General features: G+C 44.8%; 1 protein-coding gene across 7 annotated transcripts in view; it reads left to right on the forward strand.

Annotated features, from left to right (window-relative positions):
• The window catches only part of ITPR1 (inositol 1,4,5-trisphosphate receptor type 1), a 331,954-nt gene that overhangs the window by 278,873 nt on the left and 31,975 nt on the right, over positions 1 to 21,106 (forward strand). For all 7 annotated transcript variants that reach the window (XM_047779506.1, XM_047779516.1, XM_047779541.1 and 4 more), the window contains 5 exons: positions 534 to 726; positions 5,183 to 5,305; positions 11,434 to 11,609; positions 15,758 to 15,922; positions 20,451 to 20,646. In XM_047779506.1, the coding sequence (XP_047635462.1) occupies positions 534 to 726; positions 5,183 to 5,305; positions 11,434 to 11,609; positions 15,758 to 15,922; positions 20,451 to 20,646 (853 nt within the window). The remainder of the gene's footprint in view (positions 1 to 533; positions 727 to 5,182; positions 5,306 to 11,433; positions 11,610 to 15,757; positions 15,923 to 20,450; positions 20,647 to 21,106) is intronic.

Below are 21,106 nucleotides of genomic sequence, written 5' to 3' on the forward strand. Positions count from 1 at the left end.
GAATAGACTTAGGTGAGGGTTGCACAACAGCCTTGTGCTGCACTGCCCGTTAGGATGCCTGCTAGCCATGTTTTCTATGTTAAATTAAATATTAATCTCAGTTCCTCAGTAGCATTGACCACATGTACTATAGTCACTGGGCACATGTGACTCATGACTCTCCTTTTGGACAGGGCAGGCACACAGATACAGAACCATTCCCTCATTCCAGAAAGTCCTGTGAGACATGCACACTCCAGAGCCTCATCTGAGTAGACCCCTGAAACTCATTTGAATTGTCCCAGATGAAACTTAATCACAGTACAATTAATATGTCTGAGGTTAGAAAAATACTTTCATAGACTTAGCAAAACTGTGTTTTATATAAATCTAAGAGATAAAGCCCAGTCTGGGGATTGTAGAATCAGGAAAGACCCCAAAGGAGGTCTGTCTTATGCTTAATCATGAATGCCCAGCCTGTGGCCAAAGCAAAGACCCTTTGTAAAAGGGTTTTTGAAAATGACTGTTGAACCCCACCCACTTTTTCACCCTAGATCGTCAGATTAGACAGGACCATGGAACAGATTGTCTTCCCTGTGCCCAGCATATGTGAATTCCTGACCAAGGAGTCAAAACTCCGAATATACTACACTACAGAGAGGGATGAACAAGGCAGCAAGATCAATGACTTCTTCCTGCGGTCTGAAGACCTCTTCAATGAGATGAACTGGCAGAAGAAGCTGAGAGGTGGGTCAGCACAACCTCCAAACACTGTGACAGAGGGACGTGCTCCTGGGGCCTTACGTGCCTCCACTGGATGGTGGGCATGTGGACCACCAAGTGGGAGCGGAGCTGGTGCAGTTGAGAATTCTTTCGCCCTCTGAACATGGGAAGAGCTGGGCATCCTTGGAGCTGATAGAGGGGCACCAGGCTCAGGGAGGTGCCTCCCCTGAAAGAGCTTCCTTCCTGTAGCCTTTGATCTGGGGGGAGAGCTCCAAGGAGGATTTAGAATGACGCCCTTTTTTGGCATCTTGATGTAGGAAATAAAAGGGAGAATAGGCAAGCCTAGAGCTCACAGGATGATATGTTTGAGCAGGAAATTCAGCGTGCTCAACTGTCCATTTACTAGCACACCTGCTCAGAAAATACTGGGCTTCTCCCTTTATGGAGTAGCTTGGATTTTAGACCCTGGTGTCATTTTTATAGGCGGTGGAGTCATTTGCCATGCGAAATGCATCATTGCTCACCCGCGAGTCCCATTGACTCATCTAGAACATTTTGATAGGACTGTCCCAGAGGGCTTCTGCACTCCCAGTGTTCATGAGGGTTTTAATGAGATCTTTCAGGATGCTGGGTACCAACTGTTGTGACAAGCTTAGAAAGCATGGTTCTGTAGTCAGTGGCCAAGATTTTTACTTGAAACCCTACACTTGTGATCATTTGGGCTTCTGCTGCAGGATGGGGAGCTAGGCTGGATGGAGGTCAGTTCCTGGGACCTCTGTCTTCATCCTCCCCCACCAGTCTGAGCTGGCGTAGACCAGCCCCAGTACTGCTTGCTATTTCCACTTGGCCGCCTGGCTGCCCACCCCTCTGCAGCCTAGATCCGCTGGGTGATAGAGGGGGCTGTGCAAGTGCTCGTCTCACCCCACCTCCACACCATGCTCGCGCATCTCTAAGGCAGGACCTACCTCATCTCTGGCACTTGAAAACATTATAAAATGTTTCCCTGAGCCAACATTTCTCACCTGGTTCCATGCTTGGTGTCTGATAGACAGTGTCCACCTTTAACGGAACATATATGTCCTCCTTTTAGAAGACTTAAGGGTCAAGTTTACGTAATAGCAGCGTGTCCTTGTAGCCACTGTGGACTTCTAAGTTCTTCCAGCTGCAGGCGTTGTGAGTGGCGCTGAATGTCTGCACAGCACCGTGCTTGTGCAATAAGAGGAAAAAGATACCTCATAAGGTCAACATGAACCTCATCCATGGCGTACTCTTGGGTTTTCAGCTATTACGTTAAATCAAACTTCCTCTAATTTGTTGGTTTTGTTTTTCACTGGAAATAATCCTGAATTCATGTATCCAAACCTCATAGACTTATTAAACCTGTGATTTCACCCTTACCAGTAAATGAGCCTACTAAGACTGGTCAGGTGTACTCAGTCTGTCAGAATTATGGTATCTAATAGGCTTTCCAAGGGACCTAGGCCTTGAAAGAAGGGTTTTTCACCTTTCATGATGAGGTATTTTGTCATTCCTCTCTGAGGTGTTGCCTTCAGCCTGGCAGAGTAGGAAGATCTCAGCCCCAAGAGGTGGGGGGCCTGAATTCCATTCCACTTCTGCCTCCCCCCCACCTGCCTCTATGGCCCTTGACCACTGACTTCATCTCTTCTAGGCCCTTACCTAAAAAGTGGGGCAATAGGACTACTCGATTGATTGATTACAGAATGGCTATGTCATTATTCCAAGATCTCTATTGCATTGTAGCTTACGCCTTCTCTTATTTTGTCTTTGTTTCAAAAACAGCTTTTGTTTCGTTGAAGCTTAAACACAGTTATAGTTGTCAACTGAAAGATTTTAATTGGCTTCAAAGCTTTCTGCTGCTAAGAGAAAAATTGAAAGTAATAACTGAATTAAACATGATTTGCATATTTAGGGAGAGGAGAAAAGTACTCATTAGAAGTGCAATTAAAATGAAATACCCCTTCCCTTCTAAGTAGCTTATTTCTCTTCTAATAAATCCACAGGAGAGATTCCCCTGGCTTAGTCATGAAACTGCTTTAGTTTTTCCTGAAAGTATCACAGAGAATCAGGTATGCCCTAGTGAATCTGTAGCTCAGGCTTCAAAGTGAGGTCTGTCTGAGATTCATGTTGCTTATATTTTTTTTCTGCAAGGACTAAGATGCTCAGGTCCTGTGCTCTCCTGAGACCCTCTTTCTTGCTCTGCTCACAACACACACACACACACACACACACACACACACACACACACCCTTCTGTGTGTTCACATCTTCTCTCCACTGAGCCTCTCTAACAACATCTGAAGACCCCAGCCCCAGTATGTGAAAACTCTGCACTAAGAAAAATAGAAGATAGTGAAGGAAAGTGAGGCTGAGTTGCATCTGCTGACATTCTGTTACCTGGTGAGTGGGAAATTCTGTTGCTATGTGCACATTAAATCCAATCCCTCAAGCAAGCCCCAGTTACTTAAAAAAAAACAAAAACAAAAACAAAAACACCTAGGGAAGTGTGTTCCCAAGAGATGTCCTGCCTATCTGGCATCATGGTACCCCCCATCTTTTCACACCGGCGTAGATACGCAATTGGTTTGAAGGACTGAATGTTTGTTGGTATTCAGAATGACACCACATTTAAGTACAATGTTAACCTTATAAATAAAAGGTGTGTGAACCATGTGCCATAACTGAAGACCACTTATTGCAATTATATGAAAGCAGTGTATAGTGGCTACTTTCATGCTTGACATCGACAGCTCCTCTGAAGACGATAAATCTGGCTTACTTAGACAATCACTGAGCTTTGTCATTTCCTACCATTTTTTTCTTTTAACTTCTCATGAACTCTATACATGCCCTAATTGGGGGCAGTGGGGGGCGGTTGTAAATTCCCATGAGCCCATCCATCACTCACCTTCAACAGTTAATCAACCTTTTGCCATCCTCACCATCCCTCTCTTCTGTCCTCTCTGGAGTTTTCATATTCAGATTAGAAATGGCCTCTCTCCCAAAAGAAACACCAATAGCTCTTGTTTCTGGAGCAGGTGGTTTTTCTTAGCTTAAATTTGCTTTGGCAGTTAACTTAAAAAAAAGTCAGTCATTAACTCCAGGGTGTCTGATTCCTGGTCAGTTCCTCTGTTGAATGGAGATGTGAGCCACTTAACTTTGTCTCTGTCACTGACCCCAGGTATCTCTGAGCTGGGTGATGAGATCTGCATAGCTTCTATCGTCTGCTGGGCCTTAGCTTCCCTCATTTATAAAATGAGAGATTTTAAACTAGATTTAGGGCTTACACAGTTTGGAAACCTGGCCCCTTACCAAGTGCAGACTGACACGAGCAGTTATTAAATTATCCAGGGCTCTGTATAATTGTGCCATCACTTGATTTGGGTGAGAAGCTTCCAAATGCTTGGCTGCTGCTATAGGCATCATTATGGAGTCATTGGATCTATCATTGGCTGCTCTCCTACGGTTAAATGATGATTTCATTGGGAAAGAGAGGTACACACTGGAGATCCATTCTCACTCCATGATTTTCTTTGGAGGAGGATAACACTGAATGAGACTCTCTTTTGGAAATTTGGCCTCTGGCATGGAGATAGGTATTACTTCTGCCATATCTGTTTTTGAGCCTCATCCTAAGCGCTGAGGGATTCAAAGGGAAAGAAGCACCAGTTCACCCAGTGTGGCCGCCAGCTTCTTGTCCTCATGCTGGGAGTGCAGCCAGTGTGGTGTCACTGGTCAGTGACTGAGCATCAGGATGATGGCAGCACTGCCCTAGGGTCGGTTGCCCTTTGTGGGGGCTTTAGTGCCACATCCTTTCTCCAGAAGCTTTGGAAACAGACAGCAGCACCTCTCACGCCTCATTCCTCTGCCCCCCAGAGTGGTCCCTAGACATCAGGAAAATGGCAGATGAGTTGGTGCTGGCAAAAGGATCCTTATCTGACTTTTAGGCACCAGTGGAGAATTCTGAGCAAGGGAGGAGCATGGAAGTGGTAACATTCTTAGCCTGGTGCCCAGCTGAGTACCCCCCGCCCCCAACCAGCTCCCCAGACTTCTAAAAGCCTCACTCAATTCTCAGGCTTCTTTGGGCATCCCATCCAGTCCCAGAGCTCCAGGGTGGGGGTGGGGGGTGGTAAGTGAACTCTGGATAACCCCCAGCTTCCATAACCGGTGGTTTTGCCAGGGGCACGTAGGGTTCTCAGATGCTCCACCTCTGCTCCTCTCTTCTCTTCCTTTCTCCCCAAATACATCTTCTGTTCCAGTAAGGGCTCCCCATGGAAATAAACCAATCTGGTGTCGTTCTGGGCCTATGAGTCAACCTCAAAACAAATGAGCGTTCTCACTGTTGTGGTAAAAACTGGAAACAAAAGTGGACTTGTAGGGGCAGAGCGGGAGGGAGGGTGGCTGGAATTCCCAGCGTCTGGCCTGTGGTCTGGAACCTCACGGGGCTCTGTCTGTCTCCACAGCCCAGCCTGTCCTGTACTGGTGCGCCCGCAACATGTCTTTCTGGAGCAGCATTTCGTTTAACCTGGCAGTCCTGATGAATCTGCTTGTGGCATTTTTCTACCCATTTAAAGGAGTCCGAGGAGGTACTACCCCTATCTTTCATTTCAAGGAAACTTCCAGAAGAAACAGGAAGGTTATAATTCATATCTTAAATCTGATCCCTGGAAGTATTGGTGCAATTCATGGGGCCCCAGTTACCCATGTTCAGGCAAGATGAGAGGGTAGCTTTTACCACAGGTTTACTTTTAAGTCTTAACTTCAAATAATATAAATTGTGTGTCCATATTTATTTCCCAGGAAAGAAAGAGAAGCAGCTATATACAGTATTAAAGCTGCCAGAGATCATTTTAGTCAGCCTCTTTGTTTCATGTGTCAGGAAACTATGTCTTGAAACTATGTCACAGAGAAGTTGAGAGATTTAGCCGAAGTCACACAGCCAGTTAGTGGTCACGCTATTCCTAAAACATAGATATTTTGATGCTCAGTCCAATAGGTTTTTTTCCCCATGCCAAACTTGTGGAATTGATTTCAGACTAAAAAAAAATTTGTTAGAAATCTCTGGAATTTATTTTTTTATTTGTTTTAATTTTTTCGCCCTAGGTGGTGGAAGACAAGGTTTGAATGACTGCAGACTGGCCATTCTTGGCTGTTTAGTCTATTAAGGGTTCCATGCCATTATTCACATAATGAAGCGGGCTGTCCCTGGTCTTCATGGATTTCCCCCACACTCATCTCCTCCCAGTCATCTGTACACGCATCCCACACATTTTGTGAAGAAAAGGCAAACTGTTCAGGAGGCACATTTTTCTGGTTAGGGCTCCTCGGTTTGCTTAAGAGCTTTCTGGAGATATTTACACTTGTGGGGTTCTGGAGGCCAGTGGAAGCTTCTCTTCCAATAAACATCCATGGCCCCCTTTCTGATAACCTGCTGCAGCCTCCTGGGAGATCTCCTTTGCAGCTGCATTTCTCATCAGAGAGTTTTGGCAGATCTCTCCCCATATGTATATCACAACCTGCTAGGAGCCACTGTGTGAGAAACATAATGGAATGAAGAGCCCAGAAGTAAAACAGGAAAATAATGCAGGAGTAAGTTCCAGGCTCAATTCTGGAGCTTAATAATGCAGATGTGTAAACAGAGTTGTTGAAGTAAATTTCAGGTCCAAACTGAAACTAATGTGCTATATGACATGTCCAGCTTATTCTTTTGAAGGTTAGTTTTTCTGTTTGGCCTTAAGCTATGTTGAGGGCTCCACTTGAGTGATTTTTTTCCCCTCAAAAGCAGTACTTAAATGCAAGCCCAAAGAGAGGGAATGGTTTCCTTTAAAATGCAATGTCAGGAATCATAAGTGGCCCCATCTGAAAAGCTGGGCTGGTCCACAGGGCTCTGCAGTGTTCTCTGGGGTTGGGAAGTGTCTGTCTTCCCTGGGCTGCCAGTCAGCATAGGTAAGGGCAGGCAGTGGTCAGCTGAGAGCTAGGCACAGAGGACAGAATCCAGGCCTCCTTTTACCTCAAGGGGGTTGTCATGCCCATCACAGCAGATTGTTCAGCCATTCCTTTGGATGTGTCTTCATTTACCCTCACTTCTTTGAAAATATTTTAAGTTGATTATTATAATATACCTTGGCTGTCTTCTTCACTGGTCACTTGTGACAGTTTTGAGGCCAAGATCTGGGGATAGTTCATTGACGGCTCTACCCTCTTCAGTGATAAGCCTCTTTCAGTGGGATAGCTAGACGTACAAAGTCCAGACTCCCTGTCTATTCCTGGCCCTGCCATTCATCTGCCACATGCCTCTGGGCAAGGCACTTCACCTAGCCCTCCTTACCCTCTCTGTTAAGAGGTGCTTAAATCGAGCCAGTGGTTGTGAAACCTAGGTGTGAATTTGGAAACTCCTACAGAGATCAAGGGAAGACAATTGCTGCCCCAGTCAGGATCTTGGAACATCCTATTTCTTGCCCATCCAAGTTCATGACCTGCTAGATGAGATGATTATTAAAGGTCCTTCCAACTTTACAATGGTGGCACTCAAGGTGGCATCAACCCTGGTTGATCTATATAGAAGTCCAGTCTCGGGAGTTCCCGCTATGGTACAGTGGGTTAAGAATCTGACTGCAGGAGTTCCCGTCATGGCACAGTGGTTAACGAATCTGACTAGGAAGCATGAGGTTGCGGGTTCAATCCCTGGCTTTGCTCAGTGGGTTAAGGATCTGGTGTTACCGTGAGCTGTGGTGTAGGTCGCAGACGCGGCTCGGATCCCACGTTGCTGTGGTTCTGGTGTAGGCCGGTGGCAACAACTCTGATTAGACCCCTAGCCTGAAAACCTCCAAATGCTGTGGGAGCGGCCCCAGAAAAGACAAAAAAAAAAAAGAAAAAGAAAAAAAAATTGTGGCTGCAGAGGCACAGGTTCAGTTCTTGGCCCTGCACAGTGGGTTAAAGGATCCTGCATTGCCACAGCTAAGACATAGCTCACAGCTGTGACTCAGATTTAGTCGTTGGCCCAGGAACTTCCATATGCTGTGGGTGCAGCCATAAAATTAAAAAAAAAATTTTTTTTAATTAAATAAAGAAGTCCAGGCTTCCCGTTTTGACAATGTGGGCTTTAGAACTTGATACTGATGGAGTAAACAGAAAACGTAATTAGGTGTCCTTAGAAAGAGGTTGATCTAACTGAGGAAGCCCTTCCCCTTCTACTGTGACTGAGATTACCTCAGACACATCAACTCAGAGGAATTTTTTTTCAAGATGTCTTAGGAGCATCGTCTATGCTCACTGTTCACCATCTTCAAGCGGAGTGTTGTACTAGGTCTGCCTCGAAACAAGATCTGCTTGGTTACCTGAAAGTATTTCTTTGAGATTAATATTTGTTCGTATTGAATCTTAAAACCAAGATTTCCAAAACTTTCCTTTTGTAGGTATGTAATGACCTTGCTATGTGTACTGATGTCACTCTGTGAATTACATGGCTTGTGGCTGCCAAGGACACTGTGGCCTTAAAAGCTCCCTTTTCAAAAGTTCCATTTTCCCCCTTTATTTGAAGGGGAAAATAGTGATGAACCACAGAATCTTTGCAAAGTATGAACATTGGGGAGCTTCAGATTCCTTACTGAATTTGTAGACATGCCATGATAATTAAAGCACAGAAAGTACTACTTTTTAAAAACTTTCTCACTATTGAAATTTTTAAATATATACACAAGTAGAAAGAACAGCATAATAAACTGCCATATTCCCATCAGCCCAGCTTTAACAATTACCAACATTGTGCTAATTTTGTTTTATTTATACTCCTGTATTTGCTACAAGATTTTAAAGAAGTCTAGACATCTTGTTGTTTTGCACAAAGATATTTCACTGAGCATCTCTACCTTCTAAGAATATTTTAAAATCTGTATAATCACCATACCATTATCACATCTAACAAAACTAACAGTCCATCATGTAATAGCTTGTCCATATTCATGTTTCTCCAGTTGTCTCAAAGAAGTCTTTCTATAATTGTTTCTTTTGAATCTAGCATTAATTTTTAACTCTGCTTTTATAGTGGGAAGACAACACGTTTTTGTATTGTCCCCTTCAGCATTTGAGTACATGGGTTGTACTTGTCACATTGATTATACGAGATCCTAAGTGGCAGTTTAAGATGTTGATAAAGCATTTAAGAAAAACCATAGAGGGAGTTCCCGTCGTGGCGCAGTGGTTAACGAATCCGACTAGGAACCATGAGGTTGCGGGTTCGGTCCCTGCCCTTGCTCAGTGGGTTAACAATCCGGCGTTGCCGTGAGCTGTGGTGTAGGTCGCAGACGCGGCTCGGATCCTGCGTTGCTGTGGCTCTGGCGTAGGCCGGTGGCTACAGCTCCGATTAGACCCCTAGCCTGGGAACCTCCATATGCCACGGGAGCGGCCCAATAAATAGCAAAAAAAAAAAAGAAAGAAAAACCATAGACTGGAAGAAATTATTTATAAAATGTATATCAAACAAAGGCTTTGATCCAGAATATATAAAGAACTCTTATAACTCAATAACAAAAAAGACTACCCAGTTAAAACAGTGGTCAAAAGATTTGATCAGATCTTTCACACAAAAAAAGATACATGAATGGCCAATAAGCACATAAAACAATATTCAAGATCAGTAGTTATTAGAGAAATGCAAAGGAAAACCACAATAACATGCCCCTAGAAACCTACTAGAATGGCTAAAATTAAAACAACTGACAATACCAAATATTAATGATGATGTGGAGCAAGTAGAACTCCCATACATTACTGATAGGAAAGGAAAATGGTACCATCAGTTTGCAGAATAGTATGATAGTGTCTTCTAAATTTAAACATATACTTAGAATCCAAAAATCTGTTTCCACATATTTGTCCAAGAGAAATGAAAACGTAAACCCACTCCAGGATTTGTCCTTGAATGTTCCCAGTAGCATTATTGATAATAACTCCAAACTGGAAATAACCCAAACACCCATTAATTGTTGAATGGATAAATAAATGATGGCATATCCATATTATGGAATACTCCTCTGCAACAGGGAGCAAAATCATGATATACATGATACCCTGAATGAATCTTAAAATTTTTGCTAAGTGAAAGAATTAGAAAGACTGTCTACTAATATGATTACTTTCCCCCCATTTTTATGAAATTCTGGAAAATGCAAAACTACAGAAAAGCTACAGAAAGCAGATCAATAGTTGCCTGGGAGTGGTGCTGGGGTGAGGCATCAACTGCAGAGGGCACAAGGCAACCCTTCAGGCGGATCGAAGTCTTTATATCTTGATGGTGTTGGCAGTTACATGTGGTTACAGCCAGAAGCTATCAAAGTGTACACTTAAGATGGATTTTTTTTTTTTTAATGATGGTTCAGTATCATCATAAAGGGCATATGTACTTGTACATGTCACGTCACCTTAGGCAAGATATGTGATCCAAGACTCCATTTCCTCTGGAGTAAAACAGAGGTGATGATGACTTTGATGGCAACCTCATAGGGTCAAGAGATTAAATAACTGATAATCCACGTGAAAGGCTTCATTCAGTAGCTTGCAACTGCTAAACACCCAAGAGAGGGGACACAGAGGCCTCAGCGCCCACTTCTTCCTGCATATCTGAAAAGCTGCCTCTTTGTGCCCATTCCTAATTTGGTTTTCCTTTTGTGAAGCTATCAAAGGGGACGAGGTAAGCAGCTGGGGCCGAGGAGACAGTTTGCAGGGAGAAAGTGGATGAAATGAACCAGGGCAGCCAGTAGGCTGGCGGAACAGCTGGAACCTGCAAGGGTGTCTCTTTCCCCGGGCGGTGCCATGGTCCCAGTGGTTCTGGAGACGTGAAACTCCTTTATATAAGTGGCCTTAATCATGTAGTGCTGCTTGTTTACATCTGAAGGAAACTCAGAATGTGACAGCATTTGAAATGGTTTTTTTTTTTTTTTTTTTAATGAGTGTTTCACAGAACTTTATTTTTGGCCATGTTGGCTCATGTTATATAACCAAGCCGTCTCGTGGGACACTCTAAATAGAACTTGCAATAGCAAGAGATGACAAAAACTGGTATAAGCTCTTTGACTACAGGATAATCTAATTGTAAGATGATGCTAATGATACGGAAGTTGCCTTCTTCCTCCTTCCCTTGAAGAAATCGGATTCAGGCAGGGGAGCTGCAGTTTTCCTTGGCACACTTTTAATAGAAATTGGAAGTTTATTCTTCCAGTTTGCCTTCCCTAAGAGTGAAATGTGACACACAGATGAGTTTTGTTTATTTTACAGACTCATTTGATAGGGGCCTGCTGGGTGCCAGGGGCCTCCCTTGGGGAAGTTTGGAGCCTGGTGGGTATGGGGCCTGAGGAGGAGACACTGACCATTAGAAAACAGGGTCTGATAGCGATGAACAGGGGTACTGAGAACCACAGAAGGAAGGAGTGCCTGGCAGGTCTTGTGAGGAAGGAGGAGGGGGCGCTTCTTGGAAGAGGTGACCTCTAAGCTAAGACCTAAGATGAATAGGGCAGGGGGGAGAATTTCCCAGGTAGAAGGAACATGTAGAAGGCATGGAGGTAAGAAAACACGGATGCGATTAGGTATGTCTGGGGCAGAGAACTGGAGGTGAGGATTGAGGCCCATGAGGCCAGAGAGGTGGTAGAAGAAAAGGTTGCTAAGCCCATTATGCATCACCTGTACTCAGATCTGTGAGAGCCCTGCCTTGCCCTTGCAGGAACACTGGAGCCACACTGGTCCGGACTGCTGTGGACAGCCATGCTCATATCACTGGCCATCGTCATTGCCCTCCCCAAGCCCCACGGCATCCGGGCCTTAATTGCTTCCACAATTCTCCGGTTGATATTTTCGGTTGGGCTACAACCCACATTGTTTCTTCTGGGAGCTTTCAACGTAAGTATGAATACCTCCATGGCCACTTTTTGGTGTACATGCAAATAGGAATGCCTTGCCTTCTCCCTAGAATCTTGGCCTGTGCTTTCAGTGCAGAAAGATGTTATTCGGATTGACTGTTAACAGCAGAAGCAAGCGAGAGCTGCGAGCACACCTCTCCCTCTTAACCTTTTCACAGGACCATCAGCCTCTTCATGTGTTACCCCAGCATCAACTCTCATTTCAGGGAATATTCCTCTCAGAATTAGGTGGGAAAAAGGAAAGGAGTTGAGACTTGGGTTCATCTTGCCAACCCTGTCAAAGGTTGGCTAGAATGAGAGATTTTAGCCAATAAGTCAGATGACTGAATGGTCACACATCAGCCACTTCTGGTGAGGCTCAGAGAGAACAGAGCAGAGCAGCAAGAGGAATGTTCCCAGAGAGGGATCAGGTGGCAAGGTAGGAAGAGAATCAAGGAGTGTTACCTCCACATCAGCAGTGACATTGACAAAGGCTCCTACACTTGAGGTGGATGCCAACTCTGGAATTCTTAGGACATAACATGGCTGATGTCAGACCATAAATTGGAGAGGTTTCCTGGTGAGAGGAAGCAACAAATTGGGACATGTGAGGCACTGCAGGGATCAAAAACTGCCTTCGACTCAGCGGATTGAGGATCCAGTGTTGTCACTGCTATGGCCCATGTCACTGCTGTGGCTCAGGTTTGATCCCTGGCCCAGGAACTTCCACATGCCACAGTTGAGGCCAAAAAGAAAAAAACAAAACAAAACAAAACTGGCTTCCAGAGCTTCCTGGCCTGGGCACATGAAGAAGCCGAAGGCACTGTACAAAAACGTAAGTGATACTGCAAAATAAGGTGAATTTAGTCATTTAAGGCAACGATAAATGTCCCCAGATAAGTGTTCACATGGCAGAGGCAACAAGGGTGTTAGAGGAGAAGAGACCACTACAAGCTGAGAAGTTGAAGGGTAGGAGGCAGCGGAGATGTTTCATCATAAAGAACGGAAACAATTGAGCCAGGAAGCAGGGCTTGAGAAGAGCCTTTTCCTGTGGGCCCCATGGGCCAAAGCCATGAGGGAAGCCTCACGCCCTCAGGAGACCATTATCAGTTGAGTTTTGCCTCCTCACTCTAGGGCCTCATTCTGTACAAGTAACCCCTGCCCAAATTTTAGGATAACTTCATCCTCCAGGTCATCGAGTTCCTAGTGGGTAAATCTTAGGCAAAAAGGGGGTTCCTTGGTGAAATCCCTGTAGGAAATGCTGAATTAAACAAAATGAAAGGTTTTTAGATTTCTGAGACATCAACCTGCACATCTGGGTTATGAATCTCCAAGAAAGGGAAAATGAGTATTTGTAGTTCCCAAACTCATTTGCCCAGTTTTTTGTAAAGTATCACTTGGCATGAGTAGAATACAGATTGGAAAACTCTGACCAAAGAGTTGGTATATACAGGGAGGTGTTCTTGAGAAAACTCACCTGGTAGTGGCATGTTAGGTGGATTCAGCAGGGGGGTGCTGAAGGGACCACTTTGGGCCTCCAGCAAGCTTTTGATTCCATGTGACAAGCCTGTGTCTTGGTCATAGTAGAGAAAAAGGAAGGTACAGGTGTCAGAGCTTCCTGGGGAATAGTGACACGTAGTGGGCAAAGCCTCTGAGCCTCCCACCTGAAAGCAATGCAGGCTTGGTCTGGGTGTCTTTCTCCAGGCAAGGAAGGTATTACTGTGTTGACTGGGTGGTGAAGAAGGCAAGTATTACTCCTGATTGTCCCAGAAGCCTGGGAGAAGAACAGAGCCAACCGAAATAAGTCATGCAACCAAGACCTGGTTTTCAGGGTGAAAGCAGACTTACATTGTTGACTTACAGGGCTTGAAGTGACAAAGCAAGATGTTACTGTTAGGCCTGGTGTTTGGAAATGCATGACCAGAGTGACACACGTGACATCAGTGTTGACAAGGAAATGTGGCCTTCAGCTGTGGTGAGAGGTCACTATTGAAGAAAGAAATAAGGAGAAAAAGATAAATGAAAGGAAAAAAAACACTCAGTATTTCTAAGTTGTCTTCAGTGGGCTGTCTGCTTCTTCTGTTTCCCTGGATTTGAGTCATTCCACATTATCTCTTCTTTAACATAAATGAGTTAGCAGAAAGACTCAATTTGGATAATGAATTACCATTTATAGTATTGTTAGCTGGGAGGGTGGAAGGAAGCTGAAACAGTAATTAATTATTTAGAGGGAATAATATAAGAGGAATGCCCACCTGTGGCAGTGAGAGAAGAAAGGGCAGCCATGGACCCACAAAGGAGGACTGTTGGAGATGTGAGAGAGCTGGTATCCTGGCAGCCCCATGTGGGGAAAGTGATCTGGAGGGTGCTTCAGGAGCTGGGGTCAGGTGATGGGAATGGGCAGGGCCAGACTGTTGGGTGTGCCCTGGAGAGGCCCCAGGGACTTGGGGAGAGCCGCTGCTCCAAAGAGCTAGGACCTAAAGGCAGACCGGACACAAGCCAAGCAGGGTCCACAGGAAGTAGGGACGGCAGACTGAGTTGATGACTAGGAGACAGCTGCTGCTGAAGCAGAGGAGTCAAGTAGGCAGAAGTTAAAGGGGAGAGTGAATTTAGGAGAAGCGATTGCTCTGCTGTTAAGACCACAGGGCCCCAGGCATGTTTGAGGTCCTGGAAGGTCAACCAGAGCCTGGCCTTGTTATTGTTTCTTGGAAACCCTGGCAACACAGTTCATTTAGAGTCACTAATGCTTTCTCACCCTATGAAAGATCCTGCACTGGCAAGGTTTTGAATATTAGGAAAAAAAAAGAACCAGTGGATTGAAAGTTGAGCCTGTCTGAGAAAACCAAACCTCCTCCATGGGTGTTGCCTTCCTCATTTATCTGATTGCTGAGAAGCTCACTTACACTGACCCACCAGATTAACTGGCAGCATTTCCCCAGCACCATGGCCAAACTAGCAAGGGTAGCAGGAGATGGTTTTACCAAGTGCAGCCGAAGAGCTTTCTCTTGATTTGGGTTTTTCTGTCAACACACTGCTAAAGAGAAACTTCTAGGCATGGAGTTTCTATCAAAGGTGGGACAGTGTTATACATGGACCAACCTTCAGTTATGGGGGTCAGAAAACTTAGTCCACAGTAGTTCAAGTGAAGGAGAAAAACGTATTTGTTCATAAGACTGAGAATCAAGAGCCTAGCTTCAGGCGTGGCTGAATCCAGGGACCCAGACAGGCTCAGGGCTCAGGTCCTCTTGTTTGGCTCTGCACCTGTAGTACCCTAGGGCTCTGAGGTACCCCAGGATGGAAGCTAGCAGCTTTAGAGCTCGCTTTCTTTCAGGTTCAAGGTCAGAGGTAAAGAACAAAATTGTCTTCATTGCAGTCCTAGGAAAGATCTCAGTGGGTGTCATTGGCTCCATTTGGTCACAGGCAGATCCTTGACTCACTGCTGATCCCTGACCTAGTCTTTGTCAGGGGAATACAGTATTCAGATTGTCCAGAATGGAGCCCCACCCAGACCTCAGGGACAGATACGTGGGAAAGGAGGGATCCAAGAGGAAAATTAGAAGCTATTCCCAGAAGAGGGGGCAGAGGATCAGAATTCACCCCGAAGTCCTTTACTTTTTTCCTCCCAAGAAAATCCTCATTTTCCCTGTGAAATTAGGAGCAACAGAAGATAAGAACTGGCTGCTTCTCATTCAGTTGCAACCCTCTAATGCCTAGAACGCAACAGAAATTCAGAAAACACTTTTCATCATGCTGATGACAGGGTTCATGGATGGAGGCGACTTCTGTGTTTGACTAACTCATGTAAGGATGTTAGAAATGATTCATATCTCATCTTGAAAATCATAATTTCAGTATGTGTTAATTTTGTTTCTGTCATGTACAAAATGCCACTTGATTACTGTTGTACATGAAGCTATTTGACTAGCACATCAACTTGCAATATACCTGAAAAGCAAAGTAATGAAATGACTTGGATCCGCACAACAGTTCTTGGCATTTTTGGTGGGCACTTGCTGCAAAAAAACAGAAGCTTTAGTTTGGCCAGAGGCGCTGGCAGATGCTGGAGTGCAAATCGCCCTGAGCTCTCACGGAGGGCCTGGGATTCCCCATAGTCCGTGCTTATCTGACCACTGCTGTCATTATTGCCAGGTCTGCAATAAAATTATCTTTCTGATGAGCTTTGTGGGCAACTGTGGAACCTTCACCAGAGGCTACCGAGCCATGGTTCTAGACGTGGAGTTCCTCTATCATCTGCTGTATCTGCTGATCTGTGCCATGGGACTCTTCGTCCATGAATTCTTCTACAGTTTGCTGGTGAGTTGCTGGTGTTGAAAGATGTGATGTGTCAAAACCTAGGAGAACATCCTGTGTCCTCCATGTGCACTTTTGTTTCCTTATTTCTCAGACTCAGCCAGCATTTACTGAGAAGGAGGTTTTAGAAGGACTGTCACCTTCAAACATTTTTCATGGGACCTATTTCCCAGTGAAAACATGTAGTGACAACAAGGGCAGGAGCTATTTTTCAAAGACCCAAAATCTATTACAGCTTGATGATGTATCCAGCCAAGAGACCTCTTCGGTAGAAGTTGAGTTCGTGTCAGAGCTGAGTGCTTAAATGTCTTGATGCCATTACCTTTCTCCTGAGCTGGTTTTTATTTTTTTAATTTATGTTTTCTTTTTATCTTTTACTTTTTAGGACTACACCTGCGGCATACAAAAGTCCCCAGGCTAGGGGTTTGAATCCGAGCTGCAGCTGCCGGCCTACATCACAGCTCACAGCAACGCTGGATCCTTAACCTTCTGCGCGAGGCCAGGGATGGAACCTGTGTCCTCCTGGGTACTAGTTGGGTTGGTAACCCACTGAGCCACAGTGGGAACTCCCTGAGCAGGTTTTTATTTATTTATTTATTTATTTGGTCTTTTTGCCATTTCTTGGGCCACTCCTGCAGCATATGGAGGTTCCCAGGCTAGGGGTCTAATCGGAGCTGTAGCTGCCAGCCTACGCCAGAGCCACAGCAACGCAGGTTTTTAAATTACAGACCAATATCTGCTCTTCTCCTGTCATCTCAGGGAATCTAGACCTGTAGAGTTATAGCCAAAAAACCATTTCCTTGTACCTATGTCAAGTGATAGGAAGCATAAAAATGATCTTTCTGCAAGCAGAGCTATCTAAAAAAGAACTAGAAGCAGAATCTGCCTCACTTTCCCCATCTATGAAATGAAAAAAGTCCATCTCCCCACAGGGCTGTCACAGGGATCACCAGCTGCCATGTAAATGCTGAGTGGTGGCTAGCTCTTACCATGGCCTTTATCATCCCTCTCTTCCTTCTCCTGTCCAAAACACCTGAATGCACCCATTCAGGCACTTGGGACTAGCTCATTCTGTTAATGCTGGATGTTGCCAGGCCACAGGGAATGGATTCTTTTCCCTCCCTTGGAAGTAGGTCTGGCTATACTTTAAGGTTTTAGACAAAGAGATCTGTGGGCATACTTGGGATTGCCAGTACATGCCCTGTTTGGGTCCCTCTCTATTAGAGATCTTGAGGGTTCTGTGTGTATTTCTGAGCCTTCCTGTCTGCTACAGTGACATCCCTGGTTGGGGTTCTGACTTGTGGGTCAGGGAGACCCAAGCCTGGAGCCCAAGCAGTTGCTGTTGTCTCTCAATGGGGGGCAGAGGGCAGCCCAGGGTCCATCCCATGGTAAAGAGGCCTCCCCTTCACACAAGGCCTTAGAAAACAGTTAACACTCTGAGATGAAAATGTGCAGCATTCACTTGCAGGCAGGTAACCAAAGGAGAAATTTGCATGGTCAGTAAACAAGGAAAAGTGTTCATCCCTAATGTCAAACAGTGACAGTAATAGAACACTAGCCTGGGCGTTCCTGTCGTGAATCAGTGATTAACAAACCCAACTAGTATCCATGAGGACGCGGTTTCAAGCCCTGGCCTTGCTCAGTGGGTTGAGGATATGGCGTTGCCATGAGCTGTGGTGTAGGTCACAGATGCAGCTTGGATCCCGTGTTGCTGTGGCTGTGGTGTAGGCTGGCAGCTATAGCTCCTATTCGACCCCTAGCCTGGGAACCTCCATGTACTGCGGGTTCAGCCCTAAAAAGACAAAAAGACACACACACACAAAGAATAAAACACTAGCCTGATCCTCGTGTTGTACCTGTGATGTTGGGAAAGGCTCAGAAGTATGATCATGCCTGGTTCTAGTGAGAGTGGGCTAAGATGGGCACTTTTCTTTAACAGTGATAAGAAGGAATTGGTACAGCCTTTCCTGAAGGCAGTGGAGCAATATGTTTCTGTTTTAACATTTGACTGATAGTTCCCTTTGGGGAAATTTGCCACAGAGAAAGAACTGGACAAGAATTTGTAGAGGCAGAGACAGAGGTGTTCATCACAGCACTACTTTTAATGACATATAATTGAAAACATCTTGACTATGACTATTTAAAAAACAAAAAGAGACGTCCCCTTGTGGCACAGTGGGTTGAGAATCTGGCGTTGTCACCATGGCAGCCTGGGTTGCTGCTGTGACACATGTTAGATCCCTGGCCTGGGAACTTCCACGTGCTGCAGGTGCCACTAAAAACAAACAAACAAAAAGATGTTGGTTAAGTAAACTGGTTTTTCTGTACAGAGGAATACTAGGTTATCATTGTTGACATGAAATGTCTGTGATTCTTTTACTAAGCAAGCCAGATCTATACCAGATTATGGGAAAATATTTTTGTAAGAATTTGTATGCATACATACATTTTTTTCAATTGTAGTAAGGCCCGAAGGAAGTAACTTGCTCAATGAATGTCAGTAGCTATTGGGGTTATGAGTGATTTCTGTTTTTTCTTTGTATTTCTTTGTTTTCAAAGTTTTCTCCATGGAACTTGTCCAATTTTCCAACTAGAAGAAAGTTTTTCCTTATTATAAAGTAATGCATGTCCATTGTTTCAAAATCAGAAATTATAGATGAGTGAAAAGAAAAAACATCACTTGCCATTTCAGTGATTTTCGGGCTATACAATCTCTTTGGTTCTTACCCACAGAAAATTAAGTGTCTTTTGTTGTCTGAAGTGGCAGTTCCTTGCTGCTTTGTGGTGGGTTGCTGAAAAATACTAACCAGCATCAGTAGCAGCATTCACCTTTTGTACTTATAAATCGACCAAATGCCTCTTCCTCGCCTACTTTTAAGTAGCCCCCTTTATCTGGTGCCCTTCACACTGGTCTCAGGACACAGACTGGCATTATGGTGGCAGAAGGGCTAATTGACCAGAAAATGAACTCAGATGTAAAATGCTAAACTGAAAGCAATTTGGAGATCAGCTAGTCCAGCCCACTGATTTTACAGAAGAGGAAACTGAGGTCCAGAGAGGTTTCCTGGCCTGATTTGCAGCAAATTAAAAGCAGACTTAGGATTCACACCCTTGTTCCCTGACACCCCTGGCTATGTACAGTCATTCCCCAGAGCCACTGGAGAGGCAGAACCTTCCGGAGAAGATGAGATGTCAGCACAGAGGCCATGTTAAAACCAGCCCCTAGGGTCCGGAATTACCCCCTAAAGCTCCCTTCTCATGGTTTGCATCCATCCCACCAGCCAAATAGCTGAGATTACAGTTCTTGGAAAACTAGTCACTGGCCTCCCATACCTGTCAGTCCCTACAAGGATCCTCCATTTCTCGTGAAACCAACTGCTTGCAAAGAGCAGACCCCTTGGCAGAGGGCAAGCCTGGATTGCGAACATGCTGTGAACTGCAGGGGCCTCTGCCCCCACTAGGAGGATAGGAAGGGGTTAAGCATCCTGGTGTGTTTCCACCACCAGTGTCCCTGCCACCCAGTGTACTATAGATGTGACATTGGCCCAGTCTCTTCATCAGGCAGTTAATGATAATTCCCACTTATTGTGTACTTACTCAGCACATAAGTGAGACTATGCCAAGCACTGTAGATTTATTGTCTGATTATTCTTTATTATTATTATTATTGCTTTTTTCATTTTTGTCTTTTTAGGGCCGCATGCTACATATGGAGGTGTCCAGACTAGGGGTTGAATCAGAGCTGCAGCCGTCGGCCTACGCCAGAGCCACAGCAACATGAGATCTGAGTCACGTCTGCAGCCTAGACCACAGCTCTTGGCAACCAGATCCTTAACTCACTGAGCGAGGCCAGGGATCAAACCCACGTCCTCATGGATCTAGTTGGGTTCGTTAACCACTGAGCCACAACGGGAACTCCTGTTTTTATTCTTTATAATAACTTTCTACCAATGATGAAACTGCCAGTGATGAAACTGAGGCTAAGAGAGGTAGGGGGGAGCACCTCGCTCATGGTCCTGGTGGCAGCCAGTGGTTGAGCTGTCGAATTCCAGAGTCTCTGCTCCCTGGCCTGGCCCGTTGCAGGTCAGCCTTGCCCATGAGATACCAAGCTCATGACCTGTCAATGCCCAGGACCTGTCCAATCTTATGCCCAGAGTGGCTGGCCCTTAATAGAAGCTCAGTAAATAAGCCCTACATGAATGAGCACAAGGGCTCTCATTCCTTTCCTCCCCCTTGTCCTCTGAGACTCACTGATACAGCCTATATTTTCTCTTTTCCCAGAACCTCTAAACTGTGTAGACAACTCAAAATTGCTATTGTTTTCTGCTCTCCTTTTCTATGTGTGTTTTTCCTTATTTTTCCTGTCTTGGTTTTCACTGTTAAGCAGGTTTAGCATGTTCATAGTATAATGCTTTCGTGTTACTGAGAGGTTAATAACCTTTATAAATCAAGTTTTCATTAGGGCATATTGATGCCCATCTAATATAAAGGCTCCTTAAAATTGTCCCATCATCATCTTCTGTTTTTAAAGCTTTTTGATCTAGTGTACAGAGAAGAGACTTTGCTTAACGTCATTAAAAGTGTCACTCGCAATGGACGCTCCATCATCCTGACGGCAGTTCTGGCTTTGATCCTGGTTTACCTGTTCTCAATAGTGGGCTACCTTTTCTTCAAGGATGACTTTATCTTGGAAGTAGATAGACTGCCCAATGAAACTGCTCTTCCAGGTGGGTCTGGGATTTTCCCATCTTTTTTAATGTTCAAAGAGTATTTCCTGATTACAACTGAACCAAAAATGATGATTTTAGCAACATAGGCCTCCGCCCAACCCTCAGAGTATGAATTGAATACAGGGCTTAGTTTTCACTTCCTTCAAAGGGTGGCACGACATGTCAAATGCTAGGAGTGAGTGTCTGGATCCTGACCTGATATTACTTACTAAAGTCCTATTTCAAACTAGTACAACATATTCATAGAACAGTTTGACCATGTATAAAGCGTTGGAGTGTGCATCCCTTTGCCTTGGTAAATCTTCTAGGAATTTATCCTTGTTTAAAAAATACCCAGAGTTCCCGTCATGGCTCAGTGATTAATGAACCCAATTAGGATCCTTGAGGTTGGGGGCTCAATCCCTGGTCTTACTCAGTGGTTTAAGGATCCAGCATTGCCGTGAGCTGTGGTGTAGGT

This window comes from Phacochoerus africanus, chromosome 1, assembly GCF_016906955.1.
Source record: "Phacochoerus africanus isolate WHEZ1 chromosome 1, ROS_Pafr_v1, whole genome shotgun sequence".
NCBI lineage: Eukaryota > Metazoa > Chordata > Mammalia > Artiodactyla > Suidae > Phacochoerus > Phacochoerus africanus.